Here is a 25046-nt window from a genome sequence, read left to right as displayed (position 1 = left end):
GCAATATAGTACATGTGCCAATGGATGGGGCCACGTTCAGATTTAGAACATCTCCAGGCCGTTTGTCATTCATACTTCCTGTGGCCTGTCCAGCTTCCTGTTTTCTGGCCACAGAGTTTCCTAACAAGTAAAACAAGAAACAGCAAATCAGCCACAGCAAAAAATGGGGGAGGCTGAGCAAGGAAGGGACCCCAAGCCAGAGTATCCTCCATCAATCTCACTTGATAATCTACAGAACTATTAGCTCTTAGGTCTTTTTTTAAAAACCCATATCTTCTGTCTTAATAACAACTCCAAGGCAAAAGAGCAAGGGCTAAGCAAATGGGTTAAGTGACTTGCACTTAGGTCACACTGCTAGGAAATGTCTATGGCCATATTTGAACCCAGATCCTCCCAACTCCAGGCCTGGTGGTCAATCCACTGGGCCACCTATCTTCCCCAACAATTAGGAACATCTATTACTACTTGTTCAAACCTTGAAAAATGTCACTCAGTATCATAAAGAAGTGATGGCCTCCATCCCAAGTTCCAAGGAACGCAGGATGACTAGTTATGGCTGACCAAGTATATGCCATTTCTAACCCTTGGTCAAATGAAGGAAGTGGAACAGGTGGCCTCTGCTTAACAGCTATCTCAGCTGATGGGCCTGCCAAAAGCAGAGTAATTCCTCCCACTGTATAGAGAATGCATTCCTAAAGCCGAGGCTGAAAGCACTTTTGGATAGGAGGATTTCTAGGCAGAGCCACCTGGAAACAGGGACCGAAGAGCTCCAAGATGAAGGTTCCATCTGCAGGCGCTGGAGATACTCTTAGAAGAAGACCCACTTCCCCTCTTTCACTCTCAAGAAGGACAAGTAGGGCCAAATGGAAGGGTCCTAAGGGTCAGGACCACTCCAATGGTATCTGTCCTTGGATAAAGATTTTCCTGACACTGATATAGCTCCATGAGCCACAGGTGAAAAGTGCCAATTGTTTTTCTTGCTTTATTTTGCCTTCTAAAGGCACTGGATTCAGCACTGTCATTAAAGGTGGCAAAAGGGGGCACCACTGTGTACAGGTTCTGAGTGAAGAAGCCCCTGGGTTCAAATCCAACCCAGACATTTACTAGCTAGCTAACTCCAGAGAGGTTCTTAAAACTCTTTTTGTTTCAGTTTCCTCAACTATAAACTTGAGATCATAACAGCATCTAGCTGGCTGGGTTATTGGGAGGATGAAATAAGATCACATTTGTAAAGTGCTTCCTTAGCACAGAGGCTGGCACGTGGTAGGCTTCCCCTCTCTGCCCCTAAAAATCTAACTTGTGTGATTCCCTATTTTGGACAAGATTAGCATGACAAGGAAAGCCTACTGATGAGTCTCTGTGCCAGTTAAGTGGGGAGACAAAGACCATATCAAAGCAGTTTCTTCTCCCCAGAAGTCTTGAGCTCTCCCAGCATGGATTTAATGAGATCAGTCTAGCATGACCTGTTGGTAAAACCAGGACGGCTTCCTGTGACCACAATTCCTCAATACTCACTAACCCTGCTGCCTTCACTAAAAAAGTAGAACAGCACTCCTCCCGTGCCTTGACCAGCTTCTATCCACTCTACATACTAGAAGGCCTGCAATTTCTCCCAAGGTCTCAAGAAGTACAGCTGTCTTCAATCACTCTTTCCATGGGACTAACCCATCCTAACTATCTAACATCCATTCCAAGATGGCATCAGGCATTCCTATCCAAAGGACTAATTAGCCTTTATGAAGTACATACTCTAAAAGCAGGTTCAGTGAGTACAAAGCCAAAGAAATCATCTCAACCCAATGGAAGAGACAAACACACATGCAACATATGTAGTATAAATAGAAAGTGAATAAATGTAAATAGAGGCACAATAGGCAAGAAAAAGTAGTCTGAGAGGAAGGGCACTAGCTACAGGGAATCAGGAAAGCCTTCATGTAAAAAAATGGCGCTCAAGTTGCCTCTTAAAAGAAGCAGGACTATCTTGGGCAGATGTCAGGAGTATAGGTAGAAGGCATTCCAGCTGGGGCAAAGGCATGCAGAAGGCCATCAAACTCCTAACAGGTCGAAAAAGGAAAATGACAAATGCCAGAAGGGATGTGGGAAAACTGGGATACTCAAACACTGCCAGTGAAGTTGTGAGCTGGTCCAAAATTCTGGGGAACAATTTAGAACAAAAGGCTATTCAACTGGGTATACCCTTTGACCCAGCAATACCACTAAGTCTGTACCCCAAAGGGATCAAAGGAAAAGGCTCTCTTTGTACAAAAATATTTACAGCAGCTCTTTTTGTAGTGGCAAAGAACTGGAAATCAAGAAAATGGCCATCAACTGGGGAATGGCTGAACATGCTGTGGTTTATAATTGTGATGGAATACAAATGTGCTGTAAGAGATGGTCTAGCCCAGTGTTGGCAAACCTCTTAGAGACAGAATGCCCAAAATGCACCCTCAAGCCACGTGTGAGCCCCTTACATTACCCCAGACAGGGGAGGGAGGAAGTGCTCCCAATGGGCTGCCGGGCAGATGGGTGGGGCATAAGAAAAATGTTCTCAGGCACTGTGGAGAGGGGGAACAGAGCAGCCCCTTCTGTGCCACCAGGGAACGCGTGCTATGCATTTGCCAACATGTTTCTAGAGGAAGGTTTCAGAAAAACCAGGGAAGATTTGTATGGACTGATATGAAGCGAAGTGAGAACCAGAACATTGTAGACAGTAAAGCAATAGTGGAATTGAAAGTGAAAGTGGCTGTGAAAGACTTAACCACTCTGATCAAGACAATGATCTAGACAAATCCAAAGGACCCAGGATGAAAAATGAGCACTCTGCTACTACCTCTGTCCTATCTCCTCCACATGCTTCCTTAAAATCCCGACATATGATGGCTCTGGAAAGCACCTGAATTATGCAGCTCCTTCTACCTTTGACAGATGAGGAAATCCAACTGAAGGAGAATGTCAAGGTGTTCTAAGAGGCAAAAACTCCTTTTAGCGATCTTCACATAGAAGGACTAGGAACTGTGTTCTAAAAACAACCATGTAAAAGTCACTAGGAGCCTGAGCAGTTTCAGGGTGGACATTCAGAGAAACTGAACAGAACCAAAAAGGATAGGGCTTTAAGATGGGAAAGGTATTCAGTCATGAGTCGACAGTCAGGATCCCCAGAATGGAGATTTCCCAGGGAGAGAAGGTGGAAAGCAGGTTGGCTAGGAAGGCTGGGAGTCTCCCAGACTAGAGAAAACCTTGGCTGCTAGGGTCAGGAATTAGAATTTTTCCAGGCAATGGGAAATGAGAGGGTGTATGATTTGTTTATTTGTTTTTAGCCAGAAAGCAAGAATAAAAAGGAGGCTTTGGGGGGACTAACCTGACAGTGCTGGGTAGGCAGGGTCAGGAAGAAGAAAAGCCTGGGGGCACACTCCTCACTACCTAGCCCTTTCCTTCTGTCCAGTCTTCTCCCACTTAACTACCAACTGCTCTTGGGGAGGCCAGAGACCATGGCCCACTTGCTGTCTTCATCTCCACCTCTCTTGTGTCTAGGGTTCTCTGATTCTCATCCCAACCTCCTCTCATCCTTGGCTTCTTTCAAGACCCCTAGCCTTTCCTTCCAAACCCATTGTAGATGACCTTCCCAAGACTTCTTTCCTCCTACTCCATGTATACCAGATATGTAATTGTTCAATTACACAGCATCAACCCACCATTAGAAAGTAAACTCCTTGAAGGCAAGGGCTAACGTGTATGTCTTAGTACCTGGCATACAATAGCAATTAATGAACACTTGCTGACTGCTAGATCTCATATTCTTTGTCAGACATGCCAGCTCATCTTGGGGCCTATTTTAAATGCCTCCATTTTCCCATTTCATTAAAGTTGTGTTTGCTTGAGTGCCTTTAATGAATGAACTGAGCCATTCTAAATGAGTAATTTCTAAAATTACAAATACTGATGAGAAACTATCAAAGTAAAAACCGAATAAGCTCCATAAGTGAACCAACTGGGCACCAAAGGCTAGGGGGGAAAAAAGCAGTAACATGGTTAACTGGACCAAATTCTGTTTTTATCAGGCTCCTTGCCTCATTTCAGTAAAGCCTCTGTGGTCAGGCCCAGCTGCTGAATCCCAATCAAGAGAGAGACCATTGTTGGCTCGAGAGATGCGCTCATCAGAGAGCAGCTTCAATTACATCAGAGTGAGTGTTGGCGCTCAAGAAAGAAGAGACGTAGCTCAGACACAACAATTCATCTCTAATCAGGTTCTCTGACTTCAGGAATTGCCTGAATCCCACAGCTGCATGGCTTGCACATAACTCTGGAAAAGGCCAATAGAGTCACTGACTCTCTCCAAGGTTACACTGAAGGATCCCCTCATCCTCCCCATCTCAGTGTCATCCTTCACTCTTTACTCATCAAACTCATCCCACATGTGGGCAACTGCTCGTGCCTTTACTCCCCCTGTATACCTTCTCAGAGACTCCCACACCGCAGTACAGGGCCCCAGCACCTTGGGACTAGAGCCTCGTCTTCCCTCATTCCAGTCCACCTTCCACTCAGCTGCCAAAGTGATTTTCCCAAAAGAAGGCCTTCACATGTGACCTCCCCTTCATCCCAGACTCCAATGCTTCCTACATTAGCTACAGAATTAGGGGGAATGCTCCACCTTAGCTGTCCAGTCTTAGCCTGTCTTTCCCCCCAGGAATCCCCCAGACTCAGCTACATTTGCTCCTCCCTCACAATACTACTGTCCCACTCCAAGCTGTCCACTGGTAGCCCCCCATGCCTGGCATGTTTGCCCTCCTCTCCTCTGCTTCTTGAAATTTTTCAAGAGTCAGTTCTAATCCCCCCTTTTGCAGGAGGCCATTCTTGGTCCCCTCCCTGTGCCCTTTCTCCTGCTAGGGCCCTCCCAAATACTGTATTTGAATGCTTGTGGCTCCTGGCATGTCATCCCTCCCCACTAGAACACAAGCTGCCTGATAGCACGGAGAGTATTTCTGCCTTTTGGGGTATCCTAGCACTTAGCTACTTGCCACATGGCCAATTCTTAATAAATGCCTATAGGATGATTATTTGCTTCCCTGAAGGAGTCTTTTTACAATTAATTATTTGACAAATAACACATTACACAAATGATGATGGCATCCATTTGCTTACCTAATCTACAAATAGACTATGAAGTTATTGTTTCAATTTGGTATACATTATCTGCAGCTAAAACATTTATTGAAAACAAACCCCGTAACCTCTATCAGATGGTTTGCAGTCTGGGGAGAGAAGAAAGGGAGAGAGAATTTGGATTGCAAAAGTCCAGAACACAATTGTTTAAAAGTTGCTTCTATACGTAATTGAAAAAATAATAAAAAGGAATTGGTTAAAAAAGGGAGGAAGGGAAGGAGGGAGGGAGGGAAAGAAGGAAGAAAGAGAGGGAGGGAGGAAGAAAGGGAGGGAGAGAGGAAAGGAAAGAAGGAAGCCAGCTTAGTTGTCTATCCTCTCCACTGCTTCCATAGACAGAGCAAGTTGTATTATTGTTGCTTCCTTGCTTTGTGTTGCTCTCTACATGTTCCTTCAACTCCTTTCTAACTTCATATTTGTTTCAGCCACTTCAGAGTACTTTCCTTAAGCTACAAGCTGGGTTAATCCATCACCACTTCATTAACAAAAGAAACAGAAGTGTAAGACAATTTCAATTTAGTCACTGAAAATCTCAATCGATAATGTTAGCTGTTTTTCAAGTTTAATTTATTTTAGAAAGAAGCTTTTTTACACTGTATCTATCCAAATGAATGACAGTGAGAAATATAAACAGGATGTTATGGGACTTTTAACTTTCCCACAAAGGGGTTTGACTGAACTGAAATCTCTTATTTTTTTTTTAATAAATTTTAAGAATATATTTTGGTTTTACCACGAAGGGAATTTCTCCAAGTATTCTTTCCTCTTCCCCTTCCCAGAGGGCCTCCCATAAAACAAAATTTTTAAGGGAAAAAAGAGAAAATAAAGCAAAATCAATCAAAACTCAAGAAAATCTGAAAATATGCACAACGTTCCAGACACAAATCTCCCATCTCGGCAAAGGAGGAGGCACACTTGTTCTTTTTCCTTTTATAATATTTGTTTTATACAGTTTTGAGGTTGTTCCCTCCATTTCTATTGGGTGAATGTTTTCCTGGCTCTGCTTCCCACACTCTGCATCATTCAGGGAAATCCTTCCAGGCTTCTCTGTTTCCTCCATATTTGTCATTTCTTCCAGCACAAGAATCTTCCATTACATCCATGCCCACCAATGGTATGGTCATTCCCTAATCAATGAGCACTCGTTTGTTTCCAATGCTTTGCTACCACAAAAAATGCTTCTATAAAATGTTGGTGTAAGGAGGGTAGCACAGTGAACAAGGCACTGGGCTTCGAGTCAGAACTGCAACTGCCCTGCAATCCTGCTTCAGACACTTCCTGGCTATATGGCTGTGGGCAAGCCACTAATAATCTCACCAACATATTTTATATAATACTTTCTATGTGCCAGGCACTGTGTTAGGTACTTTACAATTATGATCTCATTTGACCTTTACAAGCCTGGGAGGTAGGGACTGTTATTATCCCCATTGAACAGATGGGTATTATCAAACAGATTGAGTGACTTGCCCAGTGTTGCAGCTACTAAGTGTCTGAGGCCTGATCTGAACTCAAGTCAGCCTCACTGCAGGCCCAACACTGTGAGGAGGGAGCTGCCCACTAACCTCTATGTGTCTCAGTTTCCTCATCTGTCAAAGAAGACATAATAACAGCCCCCACCGCTCAGGGCTTTTGTAAGGATCAAACGGGATAATAATTATATAGTACGATAGAAATGCTATTTTTATTGTTATCCCCCGGGGCATAATCCTAATAGTGGAATTGTTGGATCAAAGGGTATATGGACAGTTTAGCCACCTTATTTGCAAAATTCCAAACTGCTTCCCAAAATGGTTGTATAGACTCACAGCTCCCCGCGACAACGCATGAGCATGCCAGTCTTCCCACAACCCCTCCAACACGGCCTATTGCTATCTTTTGTCATCTTTGCCAGTCTGCTAGGCATGAAGGGAAGCATTGGCCAGCCAGTATGTGTCAGAGGTAAGACCCACAGGGCTGGCCCTTCATCCCCTTCGCTACAGGGGCAGTGAAGGCTCGTGGATGCTTCACATACCTGGCTTCACGCCTGCTCCCAACCCCCCACCCTGTCCCTATTTTAATGAAGAAAAGGTGGGAAGCAGCTGAGGGACTGCCGGGCCCCCATGTCAGGTGATGCTTGAAGCAAGGTCCTTCCTGCACACTTTTATATTCCCTAATAGAGGCCCAGCATTACTTCTGAACTCCCAAGTCTGGTATCTCTACCCCTAGCTACACGTAATCTCCTTCACATGAAGCACACACGTTTTGCGGGGCTTTCGTTACACACATGCATGTACATTATACATTATGTGTATACAAAATATGCAAATCCGAATAACTCATGCCAGTGCCAGGCTTAGTCATGAAATCAAATAAAAATAGCCAGAACTGCCTGAGTCGTGTGCCCACACTGCACAGGCTGATGCGCCAGGGCTCGGAGTTGCAGTGGCCTGAGCTGATTAGGCGAAGAAGTTAAACCCGGCATCCATCTGGCCAGAGAAAGGCTGCTACTTAAGAAAGGGCAACGTGGTCCTGGGTGAGACCCTAACCCTGAGGCTCAATCCCAACACCTCTGCTGACAACTGCGGTGGCTCTGGAGAATCCCTCACTGCTTCCTTCTCTGAAAGTACAGAGACTGGACTGAGTCGCTTCAAGCTCCCTTCCCGTCTGGAGTCTCCGAGGCCACGCTTGCTCAGGGTTCTCCTGCGGAAGGCCACCATTCTCCATTGCTGCATCTTCCCCTTAGCTACCACATCCCACTTCCAAGCTTTCTGGGAGAGCTCGAAGTCAAGTTCAAATTACATTTGGATGATTTCTAGGTTTTGATCGATTTGGTCCAGAATTGCCTCTTTTAGGACCGATAACCAGAAGTGAGTTAACTTTAGCTTCCAGCTACATTCCACGGAATCTTAGGACTCCAGGAGGCATTTTTGGAAGGTCTTTGACCAAAAGATGGGGACAGAATAATCAGATGTTCTAGGGCGCTTGGTGTGGGCGTGGTGGGATTTGTGGAGCATTTCTAAAATGGGAAAACCATGACATTCAAGTGTGAAATGATGAGCTAACAATTATGGTCTAGATGTGTTAATGAATTTTTTTAATTGTTGGGATGAGATAGGAAAGGAATCTTGGAAAAAAAGGATAGTGACCTCGAGCCCCCTCTCCCCTTCAAAAGAAAGAAATAGGAAAGAGAGTAAAGAGAACAGAAGGAAAGCCAGAATCAAACAGACACACATAGGACGGCTTTCAAAGTCACCCCTGGATCCATTCTACATTGAAAGAGAAATGCAGGCTGGGCATAAGAAGAGTTTGGGGTTTCATCTATAACTTTTTTCCAGTTTTCCTATAAGTTTGGAAATACTCATTTTATTAGGACTTTACATTCAAAATACTTTCAAAACATCAAATACAAATTAATTAACAAAACAACTAACCTCAGTAAAACAGCAAAATTATACAAACACATAAAAATTATCAGCTTTTGTATGTATTATTAATGAAACCTATCAAGAAAAAAAGGAATTTCATTGAAAATAACTTTTAAAGGAGGTAATGAGGTGACCCAGTAGATTGAGAGCCAGATCCAGAGTCAGGAGGTATTGGGTCCAAATCTGGCCTCAGATACTTCCTAGCTGGGTGACCCTAGACAAATCCCTTAGCCCCCATTGCCTAGTCCTTAATGCTCTTCTCCCCTGGAACCAATACATAGTATTGATTCTAAGATGGAAAGTAAAGGTTGGAGTTTTTTCATAGCTTTGAAAAGTGCCTAAAATATAGGAGAGCCCATCTACTAATGTACACAAGATATATGAATGGAACCAAATAGTCTTTATGGAAATAAAGGAAGACATAATTAGCTATCTTAACTGTTCATGGTTTGGTTGTGCTGATATAATAATAGTTTACATTTACTGATTCAGTATCTCACCCAACTATTTTCTAGAACTAGACAAAAGAATACAATTAATTTAGAGCAACAAAAGGTCAAGTATCTCAAGGTTATGCAATAATAAAGAATAAAGCTGGAATAAAGGGGGCCTCATAGTACCAGATCTCAAACTATAGTCAATGCAGCAGGTCAGATAAACAAAACCCAGAAGCGACTGGCCACAGTAGCGCAGCTTTCGATTAGCCTAAAGCCATCAAAAACTGCTAGAAAAAGAAGCTGGGCTTGGACCAACATCTCATTCCATAAACAACAACAAGCTTGAAATGCGTTTTTGGTATTCAGTGATGTTTCAGTCCTGTCTAATTCTTCCAGAAAGGTTTGGCATTTCCTTCTCCATTTTACAGATGAGGAAACTGAGGAAAACAGGGTAAAGTGACTTGCCCTAAGTCACACAGCTAGTAAGTGTCTGAGACCAGATTTGAACTCATGAAACTGAGTCTTCCTGATGCCAATCCCAGTACTCTATCAAGCTGTCCTCAAGATGGATATGACAGCTATAAAAAGTCAGATCATAAATCAGGAAAAGGGAAGACTCTAACTTTCCCAACACTGAAGAAGGAAAGAGAATTCTTTAAAAAAAAAAAAGGGGGGGGGGCAGCGGGGTAGCTCAGTGGATTAAGAACCAGGTCTAAAGATGGGAGGTCCTAGGTTCAAATCTGGCCTCAGATACTTCCCAGCTGTGTGACCCTGGGCAAGTCACTTCACCCCCATTGCCTAGCCCTTACCACTCTTTTGCCTTGGAACCAATACATGGTATTGATTCCAAGATGGAAGGTAAGGGTTTAAAAAAAATTTTTTTTTAACCAACAAGTTATATAGATGCTCATAAGAGATAAAATGGACAGTTCCAAATACTTAAAACTGAAAAGGTTTTGCATAAACAAAATCAATGCAATGACAGAAAAAGTCTTTGCAGCAAATTTCTCTGATAAAGATCAGCTACCCATAACATAAAAAACTGAGAACATTCTGCACCTGCCAAGAGAGCATTTTGAATCTCCCAAGATAGCCCTTTGAACAGAGGCAGCATGTCTCCCAGTTCCCCCACGCTAACTCCAGCAAAACCTTGAAGTTCACACCAGGCTAAATATGATAAAGAAACAGAATAAGAAGCTAGAGTGACTTCTTCCACTTCAGAAGTGCACAAAAGTGAGCCAGAAGCCTGTAAGCAATAAGAAAAGAGATTCCCCACCCCCAAGCAAAGCAGGCAGTGGACGAATACTGGACCCCACAAGTCTGGGTTACCCTTAAAGGAAGCAGTGAGAATGGAGGTGGGGAACATGAAAGCCTTGGAGACAGTAGGCAGAAGGAATTAACCAACCCAGAGCCAACCAGTATAATGTGTGGAACTCAAACCTGAATATCAAAGGCCCAAGAGTTATGGCATCCAGCAGTGTTACTCTACCCTCAGATGCCAGAGAAGGTCCAGATGATCCATCACTCTGAACGGGGGAGGGGGAAGGGTCAAACTCCAGGAGGTAAAGATCAGCAAAAGACCACAGAGCAAAATCGAGCAGAAACAACTACTCTATCTAAACATGCACCATAGGGCGATGGCCCTAGTATAAAGGCCCAATTCAGGACCAGGACCTAAAGTTAGGGAGAAGAATAAATCAAAGAAAATACTAGTTAGTATCAAAAATTATTGCAAATCCAACTCTATAACAACTGTAAGCAGAACATCAAAGGAAAGATGGCTATATGAATAGTATCCTAGAAGAAATGAAGCAAAAGATTAAAAAAAATTAAGTAAAGCTCTTGAGGAAAGAATTCATTGAGAAAATAAATAGCTTAGACTAGAGCACATGGTCCAAGTAGATTAAAACTGGTGTGTAAATGGAATTAGCTCATCCTCATTCATTGCTAGACTCTAGCCATCAGAAATAATGTCACCCCACCAAACTTAGAATTAAGTGGAGAGGGGAAGATCAGTTACCCACACGTGATAGTAAGTAACAAATCAAAAACAAGGGTCTGCCCTTTGGGTAGTCCAAAACAGTGCTGAGGCTGCCATTTGTCCTTGAAATTGGAGGTGGATGCTGGAAGTGAGGAAAGATGCTCTCTTTTAAATATGATGGTAACTTCCTGTGGAGGGAGGTTGGCCTTAGACTTGGTGTGGAAGGATCTCTGCTGAGACCTCAGATGGCTTCCCTCTGAATTGTCACGTGGGTAAGTTAGGCTGACTTCCTTTCTCCTCCCTTGGTGTTTCTGGAGGCTCTACCCTCAAGGAGGCCTCTCTAGCCTCTCTAATTGTAAAAGGCCTTGTGGCTAGAAGCCTGGTTTAATTAACCTCTGTGCCCCTCTGCTGGGCCTCTAAATTCTTACCTGGTCCGGTCCTCTAGTCCGGGCCAGAGTTTCTCTCTCTCAATTTCCCTACCTTCAACCTTCCTAATTGTAAATAAACTTCCATAAAAGTCATCCTGACTTGGGTCTATTTTAATTTGAAATCGTGTAAATCCGATTTCTGGCAACCATACCTTAAATATCTAGTTTCCCCTCTTACACTGGAAAATATTTAACAAAACAATAAAATATGAATAACATCAGGTTTGAAAACTGTGTGTGGTTTTGAAAAAGTATGTGGCCAGCAGGGAGCCTTAACTAATAATCAGCCACCTCCATTTCTACTTCAGTTTGACAGCCCTGATTTAAATGAAAGTAGTAAGCTCTAACCAAGGAACAGACTTGCTAAAAACAAGACTAGGCCAAAGAAAAATATTAATAACTCTATGAGTTAGAAAGCAATAGTAAAACAAAGTCAGAGTCTAAAAAAGAAGAAGAAAACAGGTCAACAAGAGATCATTTAAGAATCATTGCACTCCCTGAAAACTTGGACCCTATATTTAAGAAACCATAAATGAAAACTACCCAGATCTACGAGAATACTAATAATACCAACAGCTAACATTTTGATGAAGGCAAAATGAAGACAGAAAGAAATAACTGACCTCTTCCTGGTGGGAAACTCCAAAGAAAAGGTCCGGAAACAATTCCAGTCCAAATTCAGAGTTCCCATGTCAAAGAAAAAACAATCCAGGAATCCAGAAGAAAAGAATCCCGTTTAAATCCCAACAACCTACCTTAAACATGGGGAGATTCCTAAAGGCAAAAGAGATGGAATTACAATCAAGAATAACTGACCCTGCAAAACTGAGTATGATGCTACAGGAGGGTAAAAGGGACCTTTGATGAAACAGAATTCTCAGCCGCTGAAAAGGCCAATGGCTAAGTAGGAATTCTGAAATACAAACATAAGAATACAAAGCGAGAAATGTAAATTTGCTTCAGCAATTGTTAGAACCTATATAATGGTAGAGTGGTAATAATCAATATTGAAAGAAAAGGCCCTTCAGAGTTCCTCTTCTCTCCTCTCTAGACTACTTCACTTGATTCCATCAGCTCCTTCCATTCCATTATCCACTCTCTGCTGCTGATTCTCAAAACCAACACTCCAGCCCTAATGTCTCTGCTCACTTCCAATGTCCCGTCTGCAACTGCCTCTCAGATATCTCAAACTGGATGTCCAATATTAAACTCAAAGCCTCCAAAACTGAGCTCATTCTCTTTCTCCCCAAAACCTCAATTCCTCACTTTCTCTCAATTTCCACATCTAATGTGCTATCAAGGTCTGTCAATTTTGACTTTCTAACATCTCTCACATATTTCCCCTTCTCTTCTCTGACCCTGCCATACCACCTCGATATAAGTCCTTACCACATTCTACTTGCTGGTAGGCCGGCCTCAAATCTCTCTCCATTTCAGTCCATCTTCCCTCAACTTAATAAAGGAATCTTCCTATGGCATAGGTTTGCCCATGTCACCCCCTCACCCTACTCAATAAACTCCTGTGGCTCCCTATCACCTCTAGGATCAAAGATAAAATCCTCTATTTGACATTCAAAGCCCTTCATCACCCAACCCCCTCCACTTTCAGTCTCCTTATACCTTATTCCTACAAGTACTCTTTCATCCCGTGACTCTGGCCTCTTTGCTATTCCTTCCATAGGGACCCTCCATATCTTGGCACCAGGTATTTTCTCTGACTGTCTCCCTGCTTGGAATATTGTCCCCGGCCTCCCCTCTACCTCCTGACTCCTAGGGCTTCCTTCAATTCCCAGCTAAAATCTCTCCTACAAGAAGCCTTTCTTAACCCCTGTTAATCCCAGTTTAGTGCAGAAATATTTAATGACTGACCTTAATGTTTTCCAAGAATACGGAAGGACTTAAATAAGAACAACAGAGGGCTTGGGGTGGACTGGTTCTGTTCTCTAGGTTTGAAAGGCTGAAGCCAAGACAGAGTAAAAGGAAGCATACTCTCCTGTAAAAAGCAGGAAGGGGGTGAATTTGCTATTGTTTATCCTTGAGGAATATGAAAAGACACAAACATGAAGAAAAGGAGGTGTGAGAGCAGGCAGCAAGTGACGCTCCCTGTTACCTAAAATGGACATAACAGAACTACACCAGCAGGCCAGCAAGGTCCCAACTGGAGCACATCTAGGAATCCCCTTCCGCTACTGCAATTCATGCTGCATCATCCCATTGGGCTGAAAGCAATGCTCATACTTTACACAAATAAATAATAAATGAACGTTGAATAATACAAATCTGAATACCTGAGGCCCAATGCAAGGGGCTTGCTCTCGGCACTAGCAGGGGTCTAGTGGGAGAAATACAAAAGCTCCTCAAAGAAACAAAAGGATGAAGAGGTAAAGAAGGAGCAAAACAAACTTCCTGATCCTAAAGGGGAAATTTTAAAAAGGCTTAATAATAACAGCCAGCATTAATACAGTGCTATAGGGTTTACAAAGCTCTTCTTCATAAGCATGATCTCATTGAGACTGGATGATATGGGGATGTCTAAACTTACCTAATTAGACGAATGGCTAACAACTGAACAAATTAGAGCATAGGAATGTCATGGAATACCAGGCCACAAGACATGACGAAAAGAGACAATTTCAGAGAATCATGAAGATGATTCACACTGATGCGTGAAGGAAGAACCAAAGGAACAATCGATTCAAAAATAGCCACACTGTAACCAAAACAACTTGGAAGGCCTCCAGAACCAGAGGTGTCTCCAGAGGCCCCTCAATGGAGCATGTTACTCGGAGGTGCTTCTTGTCTGGAGATGGCCTCTGGGGAGGATCTGTTTAACTCTGTTTATTTGTTATAAGGTCGCAAGAGCAACAAGTTGCCAGCTGAGACTCAAGTGAATTCAAATCTGAGCTCAGAAATGGAGGAACATCTGGCTGGCTCTTGGCTTAATTTGAAAGCCTTGTTCTTGGCTGGATATACTGACCTCCTGAATCTTCACTGCTAAAATATATGTGGGTACACACACGCACACGCACACGCACACATTCATTATTTACATACATGCATGCATTTTGCATTACACAGTATACAAACAAAAAATGTCGGTTCAACGGGAAACTATTAAAGCTTAAAACTGAGGCTTTAGGTTAATACGCATATAATCTATTTCTGATAGAGTTGCAGTAAAATGGCAGCTCTCAGCTCCAAAGAAGGGCTACGCCACAGAGCCTGACAGATGTCCCTCCTCCAGGACTCACATGTAAACGGCTGAAAACTCTAAGCCTAAGAAACAGGCAATTTCTTGACAGTCAGCCCAGTAATGGAATGGGAAGAAGGCTACCTGGGAGTTCAACTGAGCTCAGGCCCCCTGGAGCCATGAAAAGGAAGAGCCTGAGAGAAGGGGAACCTCCTGCAGCACTCAGGAAAGGCCTCCAGCCACCTCCTAAGATTTTAGTAATTTAGGAAATGGAGCTCTCAGGCTTCCTCCCTCTGTCCTCAGGCTCCCCTTCTCTTTGCATCTCTTTCCTGAAGGGAAACACATAATTAACAAACTTTCCTGGGAACTCATCCACCAAACAGAAGTGATTAGAAAGTAATATCTACCAATATGTCCTCTTCAAGAAATTCACTTGAAATAGGAAGACTCCCGTAAGGATAAGGGACTGAAGCTCACTCTAGTGCGCCCCAAGAACTCAAGAAAGCAGTGGGAGCCAATTAGTGAATAAAGTTAAAAAGAGAGACTATATTGATGAAAGGGACCGCAGACAACGAATTCATTTCCATCTGTAATATCTATGCACCGAAAGATTTAGAAGGAAAGCTGCGCCAGTTACAGAGAGACAGTAAAATACTGGTGGCGAGACCTCAGGGCACCACTTTTCTGAGTCAGGGAAAAAAAAAAACTTAACCAAAAAAATAAACAAGGAGGAGTGAAGGAAAAGCTGGACAGAACTTCAGAAAAGTTAGCTGTGCCGATACTTTGGGAATTACTGAATGGAATGGAAAAGACGCATTTACCAGCGGTGCATGACACCTTCGCAAAACCTGACCGTGTATTTGCACACAAAAACCTCACAAATAAAGAAAAGTAATATTAAACACATATTTTACTAAATAGAATTCAATAAAAAGTATATACAACAAAGGACCAATGATGAAAAAAATAAAAAATCAACTAGAGACTGAATAACTTAATTCTAAAGAATTAGTTGATCAAAGAATAAATCACAGAAATATCAGATAATTTCATTCAAAATATGCAGACAAAACAGTCCAGAGGGGAAACTGTACCTCTAAGCACATTCATCAATAGAAGAAAAGATCGATGATCACATGCAACTAAAAAACAAATCCAAAAAAACCCCCAACAACAAATTTTTAAAACTCTAATCAAACAGCAAAATCTAAACACTGAAAATCAACAAAAAGAAAGCAAAAAGGAGGGGGAAACAGAAAAAGAATGGATAAAAGAGTAAGCAAAATAAATAAACCATTAGCTTATTTGATTAAAAATAAGAAACCAAAGTACCAATAACAAATATGGAAAAGGAGAACTTACAACAAATAAAGAAATCAAGGATATTAGGAAATATTTTTCCCACCTATACTGTTAATTAAAAAAAATTAAATTAAATGGATGAATGTTTACAAAAATACAAAATATCCAGATTATAAAAACAGGAAATAGAAAAATGAACAAATTCCAAGGAGGGGAAAAGTTGAACAAGCCATAAATGAACTCCCAAAAGGGAAAAAACCCAGGACCAGATGGATTCACAAGGAAAATATCAAATACTCAAAAAACAACTAATTCCAATGTTATACAAATTCCTTGCAAAAATAACAAAAGAAGGGATCCTACCAAATTCTTTCTATGACACAATTACGGTCTTGATATTTACGGAGTCAAAACAAAAAAAAAGAAAACTACAGATCAATATCCCTAATGAATATCTTTTTTTAAAAACTCTTACCGTCTGTCTTAGAATCAAAACTATGTTTTATTTCCAAGGGATAAGGGCTGGCCAATGAGGGTTAAGTGACTTGTCCAGGATCACAGAACTAGGAAGTAACTGAGACCACACTTGAACCCAGGACCTCCTGTCTCTAGGCCTGGCTCTCAATCCACTGAGCCACCACCTAGCTGCTCCTATCCCTAATGAATATAAATGCTGATATTTTATTTTAAACTGTTGCAAAAAATCTGCAGCAATGTATAACAAAGATGATACACTATGACCAGGTTAGATTTATATTAGCCTTTCAGAATTTATTTAATATTGGGAAAACTCGAAACATAATAGCAAGAACAAAAATCACATGATGTGTCAACAGAAAGGGAAACCAGAAATAAAAGGACTCCTCCTTAACATGGTAACTAGTATTTATCTGAAACATAGAGCCAGCATTATAGACCACATCAGCTCATTCTATGCCACATCGGCCACTGTACCCACTCCAACTTGACACAATGCTAGAAATGCTAGTTATACACTTTAAGAAAGGAAAGGATAGTCCTAGGCAAAGAAGAACTAAAATGATCTTTTTTGCAGATGATCTCCTGGTATGCTTAAAAGAACTCTCATCAAGCCCAAAAGTCACTAAAACGATCACTTCAGCAAGGTTACAGAATATGAAATAAATCCACAGAAATCATCAGCATTCTAGTATGATGCCCCAAAAAACCAAGAGAGAAAAGCAGAAAGAGAAATTATATTTAAAACAAGTAAAGAAAATATAAAACGCTTCAGTCTACACACAAGACAGAGGAACCAGATAAAAAGAGCTACAAAGGGAGACAGACCTTATTAACTAGAGAAATAGTCTCTGCTCATAGGTACAACTAACCAATAAAAATGGCAATACTGCCTAAATGAATTTACTTATTCAGTGCCAAATCAATCAAACTATCAAAAGATTCCTTTATAGAACTAAAAAAAGGTTTACTTTATCTGGAGAAACAAAAGGAAACTGATGGCTGCGGGGGGTGTCCCAAGTGTGCAGGAAGGAGGCTAACAGTACTAGAATCCAAATTATACTACAAAGCAGAAATCATATCATTTTGATGCTGTTTTAGAAAACAGAACAGGAGATCAATCAGTGGAACAGAGTAGAAGGTAGAGAAGTGGACAAAGCACTACCCTTAGGAGTAAGGAAGACCTCAGACAAAAATTCTGTGACTCTGGATAGTCACTTCCATCTCTGCCTGCCTCTTTCTCATCAGTAAAATGGAGATTACAAGAATCCTACCTCAAAGGGGTGAAGGGAGATGAACAAGAATAGTTCAAGCAGCTTTTTTTTTATGGTGCCAAAGAACTGAAAGCTAAGGTGTGGCCATCAATTAGGGAAATAGCTGAACAAATGATGGTTTTTGAAAATAATGAAATCTTCCTGAATTATAACAGAGAACTGAGAAACTCCGGAAGACTTTTATGAACTGATGCAGATTCACATAAGCAGAACCAGGAGAACAGTCAATACCACCACAGCAATTGTAAAATGTTTAATTCTGAAAGACTTATGAACTCTGGTCACTACAATAATTAGTCCTGACTCTAGAGTAAGCCAATGAAAAATGCTCCCCCCTCTCCATAGAAAAAAGCTCCCAGCTCCCTATGTAGACTCCGAGTGCAAAGTGAAATGTCTTTTTTGAACATGGCCAATGCAGGAATTGGTTATCCTTGAATAGACTTCCTGTAACAAGGGCTATCTTTGTCTTTTTAAGTGGGGTGCTGGAGGAAGTGAGGGGTAGATGTGAAGGAGGAAAAAAAATTTGATAACTGGTAAAAAACACATTGTTTCAGGTAAAAAAATACCCCTAAGTGAATGTAAAATGATAGAAAGAGACAGGCTTTCCTAGGTTAAGGCCCATGAATATGGGGCTATAGCTTGTTCAAACTTCCTCTTTCCCCACCAGTAACACAGTGCTCTCCCTTCTTTGCAGAGGTGGAGAATTCTGTGTGAATCCTGAACATACTGTCAGATGGTGGATGTGTTGCTTGTTTTTGCTAAAATGCTTTCTTATATCTTCTTCCTTTTTAGTTTTTGTTTCAGAGACGGTATATTGAACAGAGGGGGAAGGAAGGAGACATTAAGAAGTGAAGGTGATGTAAAAACAAAAGGTAGCAGTGAAAATCAGTCAGCAACGTTATATGACTTATAGGAGCAGTCAAGGCAGTAGAGAAAATGCCTTTTAGACATCTTAAACTCAGCATGTCCCAAATGAGACTCATTCTCCCTATTACTGTGAAGGGCACCACAATCCTCCCAGTCCCTCAGGCTCACAGCCTAAGAGTCATTCTGGACACCAACCACCCCCCCAATCTGATTCTCCAAGACTGGCAAATGGCCAAGGCCTGTTACTTTCACCTCTGCAACATCTCTCCAAGACATGCCCTTCTCTCCTCTGATGCTGCCCCCACCTCAAGTTTGGATTGTTGCAAAGTTGCTGGTGGGTCTTCCCTGCCTCAAGTCTCTCCCCATTCCATTCATCCTCCATTCAGCCCCCAGGTCTGGCCATGTCACACACCCCTTATTCAACTCACTCCAGGGGCTCCCTATTGTCTCCAGGATTAAACAGAGAATGCTGTGAAGCATTCAAACCCTTCCTCATCTGACCCCCACCTTCCCAGGCTTCTTACCCCTCATTCTCCAGCGCATGCTCTTCAACTCAGTAACACTGGCCTGCCTATTCCAGAACAAGACCCTCCCAGGCATTTTCCTTTGGCCATCCAGAGTGCTCTCCCTCCTTGCTCTGACTATTCAACTTCCTCGTTTCCTTTGAGTCCCAACTAAAATCCCACCTTCTGCAGGAAGCCTTCCCTTAGCCCTTTTCATTCCAGTGCCTTCCCTCTCTTAATTCTCTCTGTCTAGAGCTCACTATGTATATCTCTGCCCCATCCCACCCTGCTGTGTACAGAAAAGAAACCCAACAGAGATTCGAATCCAAGACCTCTGATACCAGGAACAGCATCTCCTTCAGCCTGCCCACTCATCCTACTGGCTGAGCCTCCCCAGCCTGTCCAACTTGGGATCCTGCCTCATCCTGTTCTCCGACATCGCCTTACCCCGTAGGGAAGTGTGCTCCACCCAGGAACTGGCATCATTCCAGGTGGGCCTACCAAGCCCTGCCCCCAAGTTACCTGGGAAGACTCCTCTCCCTTCAGAGCTCCCCAGCTCTCTGGCTCCCACAGTTTACTCAAAGCCAATGGCTTCCAGATCATAACATTGTTTTAAATCCAGGATTCTGAATCACTCAATCTAAAAGATACTGAGATTGTTTTACAACTCAAACCTCACAAAGTACTCCATGAAACCAACCGGATGAGGTCAGACTTCCCAGAGGAGATCATGAAAATCAAACTGGCCTTTAGAGGCTGGGGAAGAATTCGAAAGGGCAAGAGAGAACGAGATATTTTCTCTTGAAGAAGAAAAGCACATTTAAGGGACGGAGGAGAGCAGTTTGGTGAAAACATGAAGTCCCCAGAGGAGAATAGCATGAAGGGGCTAAAAAAACAGGATGATATCCAAGTAGGAAGGGCCTGAGCCACAGACCGGACATAGTGAAAGCACTGGGGATTCTTCCTGGAATGGAGGAATGGCATTCTCAGGCCCTGTACAAGATGAGCCTAGGCAGGAGAGAAACCATCACAGGAGCCAAGGCTGATGGCTGGCCCTTAGAAGAGGCAGATGGGCAAGATGCGAGAGAAGAAAGGAAGGCCAGAGGGAGACAGCTCCTTCAAGTCTACCAAGCAGCCAACACTACCCTGCTGCCTTACCAGGGCAAAGGTTACACCCTGAGAATGCTTAACATTCAGAGTGGAGAGAAACCCCTTAGTGAGGACCGCCAGAATCTGGGCTTGGCTCCCAACAATTTCTTAAGCTTCGGAGCTATAACTTAAGAAAGAGCCAGAGGGCACGTCCTTATCCAGTGTGTAGACCGCCTTCAACCAGGAGAGAAAGCAGAATGACAGGAGTTAGGACCTAAACAGAGTCCCAGCAGAGTAGGACACAGGCCAACTCAACCACTAAGAAACTTAATCAAGCTTACACTTGAGTTGTACAGGCTTAAACTGGGAGAGAGATGACTCGAGGGGGCTAAAAGAGACTGGGAAAAGCACTGAATGAATGGCAAGAGCAAAACCCACAAGAAAGGGAACATTGCTCTGGGTTTATTTGCTGCCCAAGTGAAAGTGGCCACAGACCTCTCCTCTGCACTGTGCTCTGGCCTGCCTGAGGACACATCTGCAGCACTATGCTAGGAGGGTCACCGGGAAATGAAAAAGCATTCAGGGAAGGGCGACCAAGATGGGGAAGGACCTCGGGCTAATGATCTATGATGTCTGGAGAGGATGAGCTGGAAGGGACACACTTGTTAGCTTTAAGGGAAAATTCACCTAAAAGGAAATGCCTCGAGAAGCATGGAAAGATTAATATGAATTCATGCAAAGTGAAGGGAGGAAAAACCAGGAAAGCCATGTATATATATATGATAACAATGGAAAGGGAAGAATAAGGGGAACAACTGCAACTGAATACTGCAAAAGTATGATGACCAAAAAAAGCAAGGGGAAGGCATCTCCTCCTCTTCCTCCTCCTTTAGAAAGGTGGAGGAATTAAGGCGTATAAAATATTGCATTATTACCAAACTATTTATATTAGTTAATTTTGCTTAATTTCCCCCCACCTTTTAACTAATTTAATAATCAATTAAATGAAATGGTCTCTGGAAGGGAGAAAAAGAAATACAAGGGAAAATATAGGCAGTATAAAAAATATCGATTAAGATGTGTTTTTTTGTTTTTTGTTTTTTGTTTTTTTTAAACCCTTGTACTTCGGTGTATTGTCTCATAAGTGGAAGAGTGGTAAGGGTGGGCAATGGGGGTCAAGTGACATGGCCAGGGTCACACAGCTGGGAAGTGGCTGAGGCCGGGTTTGAACCTAGGACCTCCCGTCTCTAGGCCTGACTCTCACTCCACTGAGCTACCCAGCTGCCCTAAGATGTGTTTTTAAAAGCACAGAAGGGATGTATAGTATCTGCATATTAAGGACAGAAAATCCCTCCAACCATTAAGTTCAGCTTTTAGTTTCCAAAGGAAGATAGGAGGTAGCTGGGTGGCTCAGAAGAAAGAGCCAGACCTAGAGATGGGAGGTGCTGGGTTTAAATCTGGCCTCAGACACACTCTAACTGGGGGATGCTGGACAAGTCACTTAACCACCTTTGCCTAACCTTTACTGCTCTTCTGCCTGAAGGTGAGGGTTTAAAAAAAAAAAAAAAAAAAAAAAAGATGTTTGAGAAATAAAAGAGAAGCCCCATTCCCATAAAATATCTATAAGCTGTGACAGCTCCAGTGCAAACTCCAAAACCTGGCCCTAACCAGGTGAAATATTCTCCAACAAATCCTGGTCAGAATAAACATTCTCTACTATGGAAAAATATGCAAACTTCATTTTGTAGATATGTTTTAAGCTTGAACCTAAGACCCTTTTAACACATCCCTTAAAAGGAACTGAAAGCACACATTCATACAACTAAATGTGCCCATTAAATCTTAAACGGTGTTGGACATTAACTTAAATTAGCCATTAACTGGATTCAAGTTAACAGGACCTTACTGGTGCAATTCTGGCCTACTATCAGCCTCTACCTCTTCTTCCCCCAAGAAGATTGCTTTCTTTCCCTGCTTCTTGGGGAAGTGCCTTTCCCCCTTATCATGAAAGGCAGAGTTCTGGGATCGGGAAGGGAGGACCTGGGCAGGAATCAGCCTGGTCACTTATTTCTTGTTATGACCTCACAAAGCCACTTAATGTCCTGGACCTCAGTTTCCACATCAGTAAAGTGGGAAGGAGCCCAGACTGGATGGCAAAGTCCATCCCAACTCAAAACCTACACTCCTTCATATGTGTTTGGTTTAAACAACAGCAGATACATCCTTTACAGGCTTGCTCCACCTTTTTGAATGCAGCAATTCAGAATCCATATTAAGACCAGAGCACAATTTCTACACCAGGGAGGCAGGTTCTTTGTAGAAAAAAACACTTTAGCTTCCCCTTCCCTGATCTGAGGGTTCAAGGGGCCCGTGGACTCTGGGGTTCCTTTGGCTATAAAGCAATGACCTTTAGTTATGGACTGTGATCCTGGACAAGTCACCTACTCCTTTTCAGCCTCAGTTTCTCTGCTGTAAAATGGGAATAATAATGCTTCCTTGCCCTACTCCCAGGATTGGTATACATTCTATAGACCTTAAAGCACTATAGAAACATGGACTAGTAGAGCTATTAAGCTGGGTTACTTGCTAACATGCAAAATACAATTAAAAAGATGTCAGGTACATTGTGTCAACCCAATACATGAAAACCAACATATTCAGGGTCACATAAGTCTGTCCAATGGGCGGGAAGCCCAAACCAAACAAAAACCCACTGGACTTCTCCAGAATTAAAAGGGGGGGGGGTCATCTTTACATCTTTACATACTCCTGAGCTCCCAATTTAGAATGTTACTCAAAGGTTTTACTACAGAGTAGAGTTCAGGAAGCATACAACCTGTGGCAATGACTGCTGCTGTTCAATCATTTCAGCTGTGTCTAACTCTCCATGACCCCATTTGGGGTTTTCTTGGCCGAGGTACTGAAGCAATGGCCTTTTTCTTCTCCAGCTCATTTTACAGATGAGGAAATAGAGGCAGAGTTAAGTGGCCTCCCCAGAATCACACTGCTATTCAGTCTCTGTCAATCTGTAGGTGTGAACTCAGGAAGGGAGAGTCTTTCTGACTCTAGGGCTGGTACTCTGTACCATCTAACTGCACTGTGACAATGATCATTTCCTATCAATTATCATCCTCTACTAAATACTCAAAACAATTCCCACAAGTAAGCCAGATTTTATTTTCCCAATACTTAAGGTGGTCAATGGAGCAGTAATTCACACAATTTAACAGTGAGTTTATTTTTTTCCTACTTCAAAACATTATAGATTATTCAATGGTTTCCTTTATTTCAACAAAGTTCAAAGCTATCACATGATCCATGACTGACACCAACGGCTAGAATTTTTTTCATATTATTCAAGTTGATTTAGAAAATTGTGGAACAAATGCCACATAAAGCCACATTTTATAAAGGGAAATATGCTTCCTTTTTTCTCCTAAGTAAACTGCTGAGTCACAGCAATGAAAACTTCAAAAACCCAACTTGGAGCTGTCATAGGAAGAAGTTACCATTTTAAGCAAACAACAGCATTTAAGCTATAGTATGCTTTGAAATCTATCTGGGCATGAGAAGCGTCCCATCTGGATACAATCAGGAGGCAAAGGTAGGTGCGTTTTCTCAAGTCTTCCAAGTCAGAAATAAAAGATACAAAGAAAAAGATTTTAAAACTCCGTGATCAGCCTAGAAGAAAAACAGCTCTGCCCTCTATATACTGTTAAGTCCCCAAAAGGTCAAGGGTCAAACTGGACTTTTTAAAAATATGATTACCAAAGTTTCAATCTTTCTCAATTTCTCCAAAGAGGATGGGAAGTCCAAGGAGCAGCTACAGAGACAAGAAGAGTTTGCCCCCTCAGGGCAGTTACCATGCGGGCAGGGCAGGAAGTTCAGCACCAAGTGCCACATAGCCCACACTGATCCCCAGAAATGTCCCAGTGTCCATTGGCAGAGGAGGAGAGAAGAGGCACTATAGGGCCCGCTGACAGCACGCATTTGGTCCAGACCTGCCTGTGACAGTCAGGCTGCCATTCCCCATAAGGAAATTTCTTGAGTTGAGTGTCCAGAGTTGCCCTCAGGGATGTTGAAGACCCAATCCTGTCTGTGTGTCAAAGACAGAACCTGAACCTAGCCAGAAATCACTGGCTCCAAGGCTGCCTCAGAAAAGTGATGTGACTGCAACCCTAAAAAGGCAAGGCCTGGGGGGTGTCTTCAGAGTGATGCCAACCCCAAAAGGCCTACCTCGGTCAGTGTCTGACCCCAAAGGACCCTCTCCTGGGCAATGTCTGAGGGGTGACCCCAACCCCAAAGGGACTTCTCCTAGGCGCTGCCTGAGGCGTCACCCCAACCCGAAAGAGGGGAGGCCCAGACAGTGTCTGCGGGCTCAGGTAATGCCTGTTCCCCCAAAGCATCCAAGGCCTTTCCCTGCAACACCCACAGGGAAAGCTCCCCCCACCCCCCAAGGCTTAGCCCCACAGCCAGGGAGGAGCCTAGGAGCCCCACCTCTCCTTCTCTCTCGCCCTTTAGGGTACTGACGGGCACCCCCCCAAAACCAAGGGGTGTTAGAGCAAAAGAATCCCCTCCGGGAGGGGGACTTCTGCCCCACGGCAGGAGGCGGCGCAGACGGAGGTCGCTCGGTCCCGCACTGCCTTAATTTTCCCCCTGCATCCCCAAGGCCCAGACTCCCGGGTCCACTCGGACCCAAGTTCCTGGGGAACTATACCCCCTCCCAGAGAACCCCTTCCCCGCCCTACAGCGCAGGCGCGGAAAAGCCTGACAGCAGCGGCCCCGCCCCCTCCCCCTCCAAGCCTCCCCCCCACCTTCACGGTCCCCCTCCCCTGGGGCAGGGGTCTCACCGGAAGCGAGGCGAGTCCTTGAGACACTCCTCGAAGTCCACCGTCACCTTCATGCTGCCTCGGCCGGGCGCGCGCACGGGCCTG

The 25046-nt window shown here is 43.2% G+C and overlaps 1 protein-coding gene across 1 annotated transcript in view; it reads right to left on the bottom strand.

Moving 5' to 3' along the window:
• The window catches only part of ACAP2 (ArfGAP with coiled-coil, ankyrin repeat and PH domains 2), a 127274-nt gene that overhangs the window by 84875 nt on the left and 17353 nt on the right, over positions 1-25046 (bottom strand). The window contains exon 5 of the mRNA XM_044669497.1: positions 24963-25043. Within this exon, the coding sequence (XP_044525432.1) occupies positions 24963-25043 (81 nt within the window). The remainder of the gene's footprint in view (positions 1-24962; positions 25044-25046) is intronic.

The sequence above is a fragment of the Gracilinanus agilis genome, chromosome 3 (genome assembly GCF_016433145.1).
Source record: "Gracilinanus agilis isolate LMUSP501 chromosome 3, AgileGrace, whole genome shotgun sequence".
Taxonomy (NCBI): domain Eukaryota; kingdom Metazoa; phylum Chordata; class Mammalia; order Didelphimorphia; family Didelphidae; genus Gracilinanus; species Gracilinanus agilis.
The sequence above is the reverse complement of the archived record's forward strand: the minus strand, read 5'-3'. Positions and strand labels throughout refer to the sequence as shown.